General features: G+C 38.8%; 1 protein-coding gene across 1 annotated transcript in view; it reads right to left on the bottom strand.

Moving 5' to 3' along the window:
• Positions 1-13,926, bottom strand: part of TRRAP (transformation/transcription domain associated protein) — a 75,463-nt gene that overhangs the window by 33,432 nt on the left and 28,105 nt on the right. Inside the window, exons 33-48 of the mRNA XM_066197744.1 lie at positions 11,256-11,375; positions 10,817-10,936; positions 10,297-10,461; positions 9,713-9,894; positions 9,248-9,446; positions 8,705-8,833; positions 7,826-8,092; positions 7,074-7,280; positions 6,051-6,209; positions 5,830-5,964; positions 5,548-5,658; positions 4,558-4,704; positions 4,035-4,248; positions 3,223-3,348; positions 1,435-1,581; positions 37-239 (exon numbers count right to left, since the gene is read on the bottom strand). Coding sequence (XP_066053841.1) covers positions 37-239; positions 1,435-1,581; positions 3,223-3,348; positions 4,035-4,248; positions 4,558-4,704; positions 5,548-5,658; positions 5,830-5,964; positions 6,051-6,209; positions 7,074-7,280; positions 7,826-8,092; positions 8,705-8,833; positions 9,248-9,446; positions 9,713-9,894; positions 10,297-10,461; positions 10,817-10,936; positions 11,256-11,375 — 2,631 coding nt within the window. The remainder of the gene's footprint in view (positions 1-36; positions 240-1,434; positions 1,582-3,222; positions 3,349-4,034; positions 4,249-4,557; positions 4,705-5,547; positions 5,659-5,829; positions 5,965-6,050; positions 6,210-7,073; positions 7,281-7,825; positions 8,093-8,704; positions 8,834-9,247; positions 9,447-9,712; positions 9,895-10,296; positions 10,462-10,816; positions 10,937-11,255; positions 11,376-13,926) is intronic.

Genomic DNA, 13,926 nt, shown 5'->3' with positions numbered 1-13,926 from the left:
TTTGAGAGCAATGATGACTTCATCTACTCAATTTACCTGATTAGCTGCCATCGGGGAATTGTTTTTCACCCACTCCTCCACTATTTTTACCACTGCACGAAGAATTTTGGCATCAGTGGATTTTTCAATGAGAGATGTTAGAATAGCTTGGATAAAATTTTTCCTCATCTCCATGCTCATCACAGCCAGGCGAGTTTTCACAAGATCCAGACTCAGCATTACCAGCTCACTTGTACCTGCTATGGATGCAAAAAAAGGATTAGAGTTGTGTGTACACTTACGAAACACCCAGGAAAAGATTTCCAGATAAGATGCTGTAATTTTAAAAATACCAGCAACATCATCTATTGCCTGGAAATAAATCCCCAGAAATAATGTGTTCAGAATTACTACTTGACATTGCTACACAAGGAAGGCAGAACCCAAGGCCAGGGTGGATGGGGCTTTATTAGCAACTGTCCAGTGGAAGGTGTCCCTGCCCATGGCAAAGAACAGGAATTCAATGATCTTTAAGGTTACGTCTAACCCAAACCATTCCATGATTCTATGACTCCTTTCAAAACCAAATCCACTCAAAATCCCAAAGCCAACTCTGTCCTTTCCTTTCTGCAAATCTTTAGTAAAAGGTATTACAGACCACTAATACTGAAAAACTACAATTAACTTTGTGAAAGAAATTGTCTGTGATGCAGCTAATTCCCTAATTCTGTTCAGCTAATTTCCTGACTTGCTTATCTATGAAGTTTAATAATTTTCCAATTGTTTCTCAGTGCTAATAAAATTTACAAGGTCCTCATTTACCTAATTAAAGTATGGACTGGGAATCTAACAGCAGCAATTCTTTCAAAGTGTTTACTTCAGTAGCTTACTCATTAGTAAATTACAGGGCCCCTTACCAGCACTGAATTTTCTTCTACAAGAACATCTGATTTTTCAATGACTCATGACCTAATTCATTTGACAACAGACAGAATTATACTGACTGAAAATAATGTTATTTAAAGATTAAAAGCTAAAGCATCAGCTCCAACAAGTTAATTCAAACACAGTCATTCCAATATTATAAAATAGGAAGGAGTAAAAAAAAAATGAAAGCACAGAGCAATCAAAAAAATTCAGCCCCTGTCCCCTCGACACTAAAGCCTTGAAGAATTTCAGTACTTCTATTTATGCTGCAGCTCAACAAATGTTTCACTGACCCTCCACTGGAAAGTTGGGCTAATACTAAAATTAATACATTAAGCAGGTAATTGGAACTCGTAAGTGCACTTTTAGCTCTCAGTACTTTAGTAATACTACTCACTCAGGCTGAAGTATTTTTCAACAAGTAATAATGCACACAAACCCTGCAAAGTCATTTGAGTTCCTTTAGGATGAAAATATTTTAATACTATATAACACTTCTAATCATTAACGGACAGTGTAAGGTAATACCTGTACTTGCTTCTGCTGTTCCTGCTGTTGCCTGTGGGTTCAGGTGTTCCCTGACCATCTTCTGCAGGGATCTCATGAAAACTGAGATCAGCCTGTCAATGTAGCTGGGGTTGTTGCTGCATGCAGATTTCAGAATCATCAGAGTCCCTAGAGATAAAAACAAGGCTTCAGGAATTAAAACTTCTATTGGGCATGACCTGAGTAAGGTACAGATGCCATGAAAGAAGGATGGGACGACCCAGGTTACAAACATCAGAAATACGGAGAGATTTGGAGAAAAAATTCAGTCTCAGCTTTAGTCCTTAGACTAAGTCTAAAAGGTTACTTTTGCACTAATCAAAATATTTCAAAACTTTGTGTGTAAGTGTTTGATGAACAGCAAGTGGAAAACGGGAGGACAGGAAGAAAGGATTGAGAACAAATACTTCCCTGAGACAGTAAAAAAATGTAACTACTCTTGATGTTGCACACTTATTTTAGTAACAAAAAAGTAGAAAAACTTTTAAATGAATAGGCCAAGGTTTAGTAATTAAGAAATTTGGTTTTCTAATCTAGAAACTTGATAAAGCTCCATAAATCAGTTTCTGTAGATTGAAGAAGTTAACTCAAATTGACTACTTCACCCTTAAAACACACACATCCTGTAAAATTATACCTCCTTAAAAAAATCTACTGCAACTTTCTAATTCAACATATCTACACAGCATATCTACAGAAGCATGCTCTGGTCATTGAATGGCTCCTGCCAAAGTTTTGATTTCTTTTTCTGATCAGATGGGCACAAAATCTGGCCCACAAAGCTCAGCCTCTGAGCCACAGAATTACTACAAAATGCACCTCCTGACAGATTGATGGTGGTGCTGCTTTTAAGGGAACTCTGGACAAAATGTAAGAAACATCTTTCATGGTTAGTTTGATGTAAAGCACATCCAGACATCTGACAAATAGGCAATTCCCAAAGTGAAATTACAACCATCTACACAGCTCAGAGAATAGAACAGTGAAGGACATTTGCCATTTAAATCAGCAGGTTTTCCAACACTGTACAATTTCAGGTCTGTATTACCAACACAACCAGTTCTGGGCCAAACTCTATTATTCCAATATATCTTTGTCATTCTATTATGTAGCTGAGTTGTCTAGCAGCTCAGTAAGTACAAAAAACAAGAAAAGAAAACCATTTCAGCTCTTTAGAAGGTTCTATGCTAAAAAATCAGATTTTATCACTCAAGAAGAAATAGTATTTTTGTAATTTCTTGATTACTGAGAGTTTAAGATCTATAAATACATAAATCTTAACACACTATCTAAATCAGCTAATAAACGAGGCTTAAAAAAAATTTAAAAGGCAGGAACACATAAGATTCTACACAGATTTCTTGAATTATTCTGTTGTATCTCAGAGGACCTGCAGGATTTGCTTTTTTTCCATGTAAGAAGATGCCAGTAACTTTTACTTTATTTTTTGACTAATATCAGTACTGCACCTTTTTCCTATGCACTTTGCAAACAAAAGGCTTCCACCTGACAGATCTACAGCTCCCCACCTCCAAAAATTGCTCCCAAGTCACCTCAGGGAGCAGACAGAACACAATGAGCCCCCTCCATTCCCTTTCTTCACAGATTTGACATCCCAAGCTCTTCTCTCACGTTAGCTTGAAATGCTTCCCACAGCTTCCTCTGCATCAGATCAGACTGTAATTTCCTTATGGAAAAGGAAGCTGGTGACAAAGACATTCCACATTCAGGGGCATTCCCACAGGGCTGCCAGGGATGTGGGACACCTACCAAAGAGCTGGGAAGGGTTGGCATTGGTGGCTTTTTCGTAATTAGTCAGTCCTTCATAAATCACCTTCCCAACTGCAGCATAAAGGCACTCCAGCTCTTCGTACTTGGAAGCTACACTTGAGGTACCTGCAGAGTTTAGAGGCGTGTTTAGTTTTGGGGACACTACCCACAGAACAGGCAAAGAACAGTTACATTGTGAATGTACAGACACTAAAACATCACTGGAGTCTTATACTGTCAACAGTCTACGGTGACACGGGCAGATGCCTCATTTATATAAACCCCTTTATTATACCAGTATGTCCTTTATAATAATGTACCCCTTCTGAGTAACTCAATTTGATGAGCAGTCTTACATTACTGATTTACTTTTTTCCAAGAAAAGATCATCTACATTAGCTTCTATTAAGACACAGCATATTACTATTGCCTTTCTTTATTACACTTTATCTCCCTTCCTTATTTCAGCAAAACAGCAAAGCTTAATAACTAAAAAATTGCACTTCTGAAGCTGAAAAATTCTAATTGCAAAAATACATTAAATTTATAGCATGCATTTCTTGAACTAAAGTTCTGACAGCCACAGGTTATTAAGTTTTTATGTCAATGGATAATGATGTATTCCACATGATTACTTATTTCAGCTTTTCCTTTTTTAATCAGAGGTTGAAAGTGCAAGCTAAAATGGACCACTAAATGCAGGAATCATAAAACAGAGTATTAGCACATTCCAAAGAGTGCCTTCATCCCACCCCCAACCACTTAAGTTACGTAGCAATGAAAGAAAAGAGGAGGAAGAAAACACCACACACTTGGTTCTGTGGGGAAAATTCCCATCAAGCGAGACAGCAAACTGTGGACAGCTCTCAAAACCTTGGTGTTCCCACAGGTCATACAGGCTGCCACCCCTCTCTGGAGGGGCTTGAAGCTGCTGAGGATAGCAGGGGGCTGCAGCACAGTCAACAGGAAACTTAAGACCTCTAAGCCAGTGCAAATATTGGCAAAGTTGGCCTGATTGGGTTGTTCCTAAAGAGAAAGCACACAAAAAGGCAGTGGGTAGGGGTAAACAAGAATTACACAGATTACTAAACTCAGATCAAACCTGTTAAAACCTGCTAATAAATAAATAAATAAATAAATAACCACACCAAGCAGTAAGCACTGCAGCTCTATAAATTATAACCACTGATGCAATTCACACACTAAACAACTTATTTATTTCACTACAAAGAAAAGGTCAGTACTGTAAAACTCTCCATCTAGACGTGATATAGTATCCTATCATCTCACATGCCAGGGAAACCTAAAGACCTACAGGACTGGAATGTTACCTACCACAGTCATGAGCAGCTTATCAAACCACTGCAACTTCAGTTCTGACTTGGGCCACATGTCTGGCCTCAAAGCTGTTTTCAGGAGGTTGACGCAGCGGCGAGACAGCAACTCCCCAGGGGATCCAGCAGTGTTGGAGTTGTCATTTACCTAGCAATTAATCAGAGTTATCAAAATGACACTCTTTTGGAACCAAGTCATTAATTTATTATGCATTCCATGCAAGCATATAATTTCTTATTTCTGAAATGGATGAGCTTAAGTAGTTTTATCCGTACAGTCACAGAGTATTTAACGCATAAAAAGCTGACAACTAATAGTAAACAGTAGAACTGGTGTCTAAATTGCTTGCTAATTAACCCAAATCACCCATTAAAGGTGCATTTTAAAAAAAGTTTCATGCCATCCTTTATTACTACAACTCTGAACATACTCAAGATGGTTAATCTTTACTGTTTGTAAGGTATCCATAAACATGTGCAGCTCTTTACTCAATTCATCTTTATACTTAAGAGCACACCTACTTTGTGCAATGGACTGTGGGATATAAAATCCCAAGCTACCTACCAGCTGAGTCTGCTACAGGAGAAGAAGCCATAAAATTTGTCAGCCTACAGGTACACCCAGAGAATTTTCCCCATCCTAGAAGAGTTAACTCCCTCCAAATTTGGGGAAAAGCTTTAGGTCTACATGCTGCAGGAAAGTAATTCCATGTATAGGAGTTTGAAAATAAAACCACAATCATTACCCCTGGATGCAGTCATTCCCCACAAAACTCTTTAAATATTTTGGGATAAGGTATTCTTGCCATTTAACCTAGGCAACAGAACAAGCATACATTGCAGCATCACCCAAATATGCAAATTAATCATGATAACAAAGTATAGAAACATTAGAATAATCCAAGCCTAAAAGGACCTGTGTGAAAAGAGGGGTTTATGGGTTTGGCTGCTACTCCACACTGGCATTTGCATATCAGAATAAGCACAGTACCTGGCAAGCAATTCTAATCAGGAAATTCACAACAGTGTCTGTGTGCTGCTTGTCAATGGGCTTGGCAAGGAGGGCATCGGCTCCTGGCAAGGACTGGCTCCGGCCAAACACCTGCGTGCACACAAAACACAAAAGGCATCAGCGAGGCTGGAGGAGGAAAACAACAACAACAGATTTAAAATACTTGCTAAAGCTAAAACCTTCCATTTAGGGAGTTTTGAGTCATGTGGAAAAAACAATTACACTACTTAGAGTTCTGAACAGATCCTGATTTTCTCTTACAGCACTTATTGCTCCTGTAGCTGTCCTGAATCGTTTTACTTCTTGGCCAGAATCCACAGACAATCCTCTTTTAACAGCAGATGAAGCAGAACTTGCTCCTTCTCCACTTGCACTTGAGTCCATATCTGAATCTGGCTGAAATATCAGCAATGTGCATGTTAAAAAAAGTACATTAAACTGTGGAACAGTTCAATCTTTACCCATTTATTTTGATTTCCTACCTGCTGGTCTTTGATTCTTTGCAATTCCCATTTAATAACAACTTCAGCAAGATCCACAGCTAATTTTCTTTGCTCTATTGTAACACTGGGAGTGAAGCCCAGTCTCTGCATGGCACTAACCATATGCTGAACTAAGTGATGTCTCACAGGATAATAAACCTGAAAAAAAGGTTTCACAGAAATGTTAGTCATTAACCAATAACATTCTACACAAAACCTACAAAGTTGAAATAAAGCAAAATTGTAAAACAGCCATCAATCCCAAAGTTGCTAAACCTGTACCACTTCAGATTTTGCAAGATGGAAAAGTAATCAGTGCATTGAAAACGGTATTTTGGCTACAACTTTCAGCAGTGACTACTGATTTCATGCTCTCAAATGAACATGTTCTTTTTAAGATTCACGGGTTATCTCAAGGACCAGTCATCCCATTTCCAAGCCTTTAAAAGAGCTTAAACTCACATTTGAACATACTCAGATATTTTTTCAAAAATTGTCGAGGCATCAGTTCCTGAAAAATGTGCATTAGCTGTCCCTTTCGACGGCATTTTAATATATGTTTTCAAAAATGATCCTATGTTGACATTCTGCACCATTCCCCCATTCGTTTCACGTTCCCTAACATACATTGGCTGGAGATAAAAGTGATCAAGTTAATCCCACAGAAAATATAAAATCAAACAAACAAGGACTACTGAAGGATGGCAAAGAATATGGTTCTGCCCTTTTTTAAAAAACTCTTAGACAATCTTCACAGGCCTGTTAAAGAACAGTGCTAATGCACGTGCAATGAATTCATCTAGTAGACTCTAACCTAACATTTGGAGCTCTAACTTCATTCATGATAGAACTTAATAAATTATTTGCTATTAAACAGTTATATTCAGTTATAGATAAGTATCTTTACAAATGACGCATTTTGAAGCTAAACCATATAAACCAGATTATGCCGTTTTTCTAATCGAACTGTTTACTTCCTTGATACAGGAGAAACAGTGAGTACTAGAACAACAGTACAAGTACCTTGAAATGTTGTACTATCAAGTGCAAAATATGTACTAGCTGTGGCACTGTATGGCCCTCTTCCACAATGATTTTTCGTGTCCAGTGAGTGAGCATCTGGTGTCCATCCTCCATTCGAGCAGGCACAGCTGGAGTCAGGATAGCCATGGCCTGCCTGACAATAGCCCTGGCCTCCATTGCATGAGCTTTGAGAAGGCTGTGAAAAACCTGAAGAGCAGAGTTTCTCATCAACATCAATACTGTATGTATTTACAAAAACAAAGCATTTATAAAGAAAGGGAAACTACAACACGTTTTCTAAAAAACACAAAATTTTTCTCTAAAGGCCTACAATTTGTTAAAAATATCATGATACTTTTATCAGCAGCAGAAGCACAGAGCATGTACTTCTGTTTCCCTTACATTCCCTTTTCTTCCTCCCTCTCCACTGTCCAATTTGAAGTTTTCCCTTAGCCCCTACATTGTGTTTCAACTGAAGTGTGTGCCTCTAATGAAGAAACATTCCCAGTTTTGCTAATTCAACCAAAAGGTCTACTTGTCTTACCCTTCCTGCTTTCATGTGTCTTCACAGGTCTTTCTATACTCCCTTATTCCCAAGCAAATCCGTATTAAACATTCGGCCTGCTGCTTCTGCATTTGTTTGTGGTGTTTCACTTATACTCAGCATTCAAAACCACTGTGCAGCTTCTTCTCTGAATCTTAAAATAAAAGGAAGTGCTCTATGGAACTTAACACAAGCCCATGGTCTATACCTGCAGAACGATCTTCTTGTGAATGGCAAACTTGGCAATGATGTGTGCCAAGAGCAAGTGGCCACTGTACTTGCAGGCTGGGTCCACGCAGGCCTTGGACAGGAGGCAAGGCCAGGCAAAGGTCATCAGGCGTCGCAGTTTGCTGTTCCTGTTCTTGTTGTTGTCGTGGATGTGGTGGGGGGCATGCTCCACCAGCAGCGTGGCAAACTGCAGCAGATAGATCCTCAGAGAATCCAGCATATCAGCCTGCTTTTCTGGATCAAGTACCTAGTTCCAGGCATGATCAAAGAGGAGAGAATGAAGCTGACCAAAAAAACAACTTTTACTATTATAAAGGCAAAGTCTCAAATTTTTTGCTTTTTGAGCGGTTTTTAAGAAGACTAAGAATTTGTAACTACTTTGTTGACTCAGTTTAGTACCCACAAAACAACCTCCTGAAGTGTGAATCTTTAAATAATGAGTACAACTGGGAACTCCCAAACTGCTAACATATAAAAAGAAATAAATAAAAAACCCCAACCCTCATCTTCAACATTTATTTTACAACTGCTGACTGGTTCCATGAAATAGCAGTGAATTACAAAGATACTGATGTTGGGTCATGGAAAGCTTTCCTTAGAAAAAAGACTGGGATTACAGCCAAGTAAGGCCCATTTCTAAAGACACATTCCAGTTCTGAAAACAGCATAAACAGAAAATTGTAGTCCCATCATACCGATGACTGATGAATTTCACATTCAACATTATGAACCAATTTGACATAACAGACCATACTATTCAGAAGAGAACAACTAATTCAAATCAGGAGGAAAAGTCAAATGAGAGGAACAACTTTTTGTTTTAATTTTCACGTACTTCAATGTAAGCAAAGATTGTTACCTTTGTTATAAAAACGCTAGTGATGCTTTCTGGATTATCTCCTTCTGGGTTTGGGGGGCCTAACAGCTGTTCACCTTCTCCTTTTTCAAAACTGTACAAAAAAGCAGGATTCAGGATATGTTGCAGCACCTACAGAATATAAACAAAGCAAGTGTTACTGGACTATTATGTTATTCTAAAGGCAGCCAACATTCATGTACTCCCACATGCAAACCTACCTGCTGGACACACTCACTGAGTTACAAAAGGAAACTATAAATAAAACCTCAAGAAAAAGATACACACTGATTTTTTCCCTCTCTTCCTTCCTTCCAAGGGCATAGATTCTTAGAAAGTGTAAACTAAGGCAGTCAGCACTGAACACAAGATGAATTGCTCTCTCTGTTTATTATCACTCTTCTTCAGGTATGATATTTTCACCTAAATGACTCTGCCAATTATCAAACTCGTTGACATTTAAGTAAGGGAGTTTGGTTGCCCTAGTTCCCAAGAAGAAAATTAAACCTAAATACCAGGCTTCTTTGATTTAATTGCTTTAGTTACCTTGGCTTTGAGCTCATCTCCAAAGTTTGGGTCATTCAAGTCTACAAAGCGGAAGAACAAAGCCCGTTTTTGGGGAATACTGTAGTTTTTGGGGATCTCTTCTTCCATATATTCCTTTAAGAAAGTCATATTGCAGAGAAATCGACCGGTAAAAGCTCGAAGCAACTGGAAGAGTAACTCTATATCACCATAATTCCTTCTGTGAAAACACATAAAATACAAAGCTTCTGTGAAAAAAATACACAAACTGCTATGCTGATGAAACTAATCTTTTAAAGGAGCAGAGAAGAGCAGTCAGTACCACATGCATGGTTTTAGAGCTAAAGGCAGTATTATGAAATATATTACACTTTCTCTTCAATAACTGCAAACCATTTTTAGTAGCCCTATATACCTTTACAGTATTTTCAAAACTAAAATTAAAAAAATACATGCAGGGTCTAGGAAATAAAGATTTTTACGTACTTGCAGTAATTCAGTAAGCAATAGGCCAAGAGCTTGGGCTCCTTCCAGTTTGTTGCAGCCATATTCTCCTTCCTATGTCTCTCCTGAAAAGCTTCACTCACCCACACACGTTTCAGCTGATTCACCAAGGAGTGCTGATTTGCTAACCAACATTCATCATTCTTAACAATAATACTTATGATCTGTCCAAAGCAAAACAAGACAAATGCACAGTCAATACACAAGAGATCTGTCAGGAGAAACGACGATATACAAGCACTTGTTTAAGGTCAGTTAAGGGTTCTAAAATATTCAACGGCAAAACAAAAGAGTGAAACACAAAATAGTTTAGATTAAGAAAAATAAATTTCTTTTTCTGCTGTCATGCTTTTGTCTTGTATCCTACTGGACAAAAAAAGCATAGTTAATCTGAGTCTCTTTTCCCTTTGCAGAGCAGCTCTGACTACAAACACTCCACACTTTTTACAAGTGGTTTTCTATAAGCTGTAACACACACAAACACACTGAAAGCCTGGATGTAAGAGGCTTGTAGCTGAAGGGGTTTCAGCTCTCCAGTGCAGAGACAAACAAGGATAAATGAACACCTTGATAGCCTGGAACTGCAGGTCGAGACGCATGGTGGTGGTGCTGGGGGAGCCAGGTCTCACGGCTGCCTGGGCGCCCACGGGCAGCAGCAGGGTGATAAATCGGTTGGGATTAGCTGCCAGTACATCCCGCAGAGGTTTGGCATCTTTATGTTTCAAGAAACTCTGCAAAAAGGGGAAGAAATAATTTTAATAACCTTTAAAAGCCAGAATACCGGGCGACTATATCATCCTGCAGCTTTTATAGTCCACAGTAAAGTTGCAGAGGTTGTATTTCATGTATATAAAAATAACATCTACACTTCAGTAATAGGCTTACATGATCTGGGAAGATATAAAATCAACCCTTCAGGACAAACAAATACAAAACCAGGAACAGGAACCCTGCAGTCAAGATTAAGACCATGATAAAGGACTACAAGGTCATAGAGGAAAAAAAGATGCAAAAGATGAAACCTTTTTGTTCATCAGATTTGTCAAGTTGAGGGTTTTTTCCTGCTCCTCCCCCCACACAGCTTACCATAAACATTCTGCTCCACTGTGGATCATTTAAAGTGGCTTCCATCATGAACAGCTCCACAGTCTGGGATGGATGACGTGTCAAAAACTTTATCAGTGGTTCCCTGAATGGACTGCCAGCCTGAAAAATTCATAAACCTTAAATTAAAAATGCAGAGTATAAAGTATTTCTGACTAATTTACTACCACTCAGAAAAATGCATTTGACTTGGCATTTATGCAGACACAAAGTGTTCAGAACATGCATGATGAGAATTTGACACTTTCTAAACTTCACTTCTAAGGGTGTAAGGCAAATTTAATACCTCCTAAAGGCTTGAAGAGCATATTTATTACATCAAATGTTCTCACACCATATTTAAAATATTATAGTTATCATATATTAATATTTAAGAAGATTATAAAGCAAAAATTTCAGCAATGTTGAGTTCCACTTTTACCTCGATTAACATTGCTCGTTCTGTTTTCATAACAACCTCCAGGAGAGGTTTAACCAGAGTCTGTGGGGCAGCTGGGATCAGATGGAATAAATTTATAATTGCTGAACAAATCTTCATTTCCTACAGGTAAAAAGAAACACAATTAAATAAGTATTACTGGCTGTATAAAAATGTGTAAGAACAATATCACACATCTTACTTTTCTTTTTTCCCCCTGTATTAGCATAGCCAGCAGCCAAATGCAAAGGGTTAACATATACACAGCATCTACTTACCATAATGCATGAAAAATTTGTACTTGTGAAAGCCTGCCCTTCCCCCTCTGGTAATATCACGGTTTAAAGTTTATTTTCCTTGCCAGAAGAGTGGTGTTTTACAGGTAAGAGCTAAACACTGTAACGAAGCTGCTGATGGGGGAGTTACAGAGTGCTCACTGCTCTACACCAAGTGGGTCGTGCATCAAACAGCCAGACCTCCCCCCTAAACCATTTCTCCTATACACCCCCAGACTGCACATGAAGAAAGAGATATTCAGCTTTCTCACAGCACTGTTCAGCCTATCTCCCAAACAGCTGGTTACTATAAAGTCAGCTCTGTTCCCTCACTAGATATTAAATTCTCCAGGAGTCCAAAATAATTTTGCATTTTTTTCATTGTGAGATTTATATAGAGACTGTATGTCAGTTAGCTAGAGTGTAGATTTCCTTCAGTACAGAAAAGGGAAAGGAAAAAACAAAACAACAAATCCACCCTCACCATCTCTCCAAAACCAAGTTCCAGCGTGCAGTATCCAAAATTATTTTATGAAGTGCATTGCATTTTCTCAACTGAATTTAAACACAAAGCATTAGGCTCCACTCCTTTAACCTGATCTGTGCAGACAGACCCCACAAGACTCCTCTCAAGGACTGAAGTGCAGGGCTGAGAATACATAAAAACCTTTTGAAATCACTTTTGCCTTCATAGAAACTAAAAATCCTGCTCCTCCTGGTACAAACATGCTCAACATCCTTAACAGCAACGTGATCAAAACAGCTCTGCCACAGACAAACAGAAGACAATTCACAGCACTGCACTCAAAGGCACAATGCACTGTGCCCAAAACACAACGATAAAACAAACCACAAATTAAAAGGAAAAATAAAACCGAACAAAACAACAACAACAAAAGAAACCATGACAACAAAAAGAGTTCCTGGTGCCTCCACTGAGTTTCTCACCTCTACCCCTTCTGTGGCAGGCTGAACCAAAACAGAAGTCACAGCATGAAAGGAAAAAACCCACAAAAGTATCAAATAAATGTACAAATCAGCACATGTTATTCTCCAGGCTGCAGTCTGACTTCAGCTCGGTTACTTCCTCATCTCAAACAGAAGGAATGGAGACAATGAGCATCTCACATGCTCCAAATTGTCCTCCAAAGAAGCAGGATGAAAAACATCCTTTTTTCTACTCTTACATTGATCCGACATAGCTTCTCAAATATTTGTACTGAACAAAATGATAATAGAGATGATTAAATCAGGAGAAACAACATTTTAGCATTTTTGGAGACAAATTTGGCCAGCATCTATTACAAAACCACTTTCAGTACTTGAGCTACCAAGCTATGAAGTCCTCTAGAGCTATAAAGTCCTCCTAGGCTATAATGCAGAATCTCCACCATGGAAATTTCCACCCTCTCACAGCAGGGACAGCTTGAGGCAACCATCTACTCAAAACTCATTCTTTCAATTACCAGACATGACCTGATATCCCATGCCTTTCCTTGGAGAGGCAGGGAAGAGAGGAAGAAAGATTTAAATCAAATATTTTATTCCCTGGACCAACACATTAGATTTTAATCACTACTTAATATATCATGTTTTAATTTGTTCATTTCTCTAAACAGCCAGATCACAGCTCAGGATCACAGCAGGACTGTCATAAATTATTTAGGTGAACAAGGCTTAGTTATTCCGGCATCAGCGTGGATCTTTACAATAGTCATCATTATGCAGCATTTCTAACTAAGCTTTCAGTTTGTCTGTAGTTCCCATTTACATATGAAAATTCACCCCACCGACCTTGTAACTCTTGTAACTAAGAGGCCTTGCTGACAGCCACTATCTGCACTATGCTGGAGAAGTGCCTGGCACCATCCTCAAATGGCACCTTCACCCTGGGCTGCTGGAAAAGGATGAAATGCTTGGAACAGCACCAGCTCAGGCAGGGAACATCAGGCTGTCCTGGTCAATTCTGTTCTCCACTGAGTGTTCACCACCTCCTCTACTTAACCTCACAGTCTGGATGAGCCAACCTACTTCCCAACACTGCTTATAATGAGTGTCTCAGATGCTGAAATCACACTAGGATCATGAAGAAAGGACAGAAAGTGAAATGCCAGCTACAATAACTGACCACCACTTTCACCATCCCTGTTTTTCTATATTCAGAAGACAGTTCTTCAACAGCACAATGTACATACAGACACACAAACACAGCCTACCACAGCAATTGTACAAAGACCAAGCTGTGTCCTCTTGCCGTTTCCTAGAGTTTTTATTTTTAAGGAAATGTTGGAGCAACAACTAGGAAGTGGAAAAGTAATATTCAATCAGCTTTGCATTGACACAATTCTACTTGAAATGTTTCCAGACTTCTCCCGCAATATGTGACAGTAGATTCTTCC

This window comes from Chamaea fasciata, unplaced genomic scaffold (assembly GCF_029207755.1).
Source record: "Chamaea fasciata isolate MVZ Bird 193981 ecotype frontalis unplaced genomic scaffold, bChaFas1.0.hap1 SCAF_16, whole genome shotgun sequence".
NCBI lineage: Eukaryota > Metazoa > Chordata > Aves > Passeriformes > Sylviidae > Chamaea > Chamaea fasciata.
This window is presented reverse-complemented; position numbering and strand designations above follow the sequence as displayed.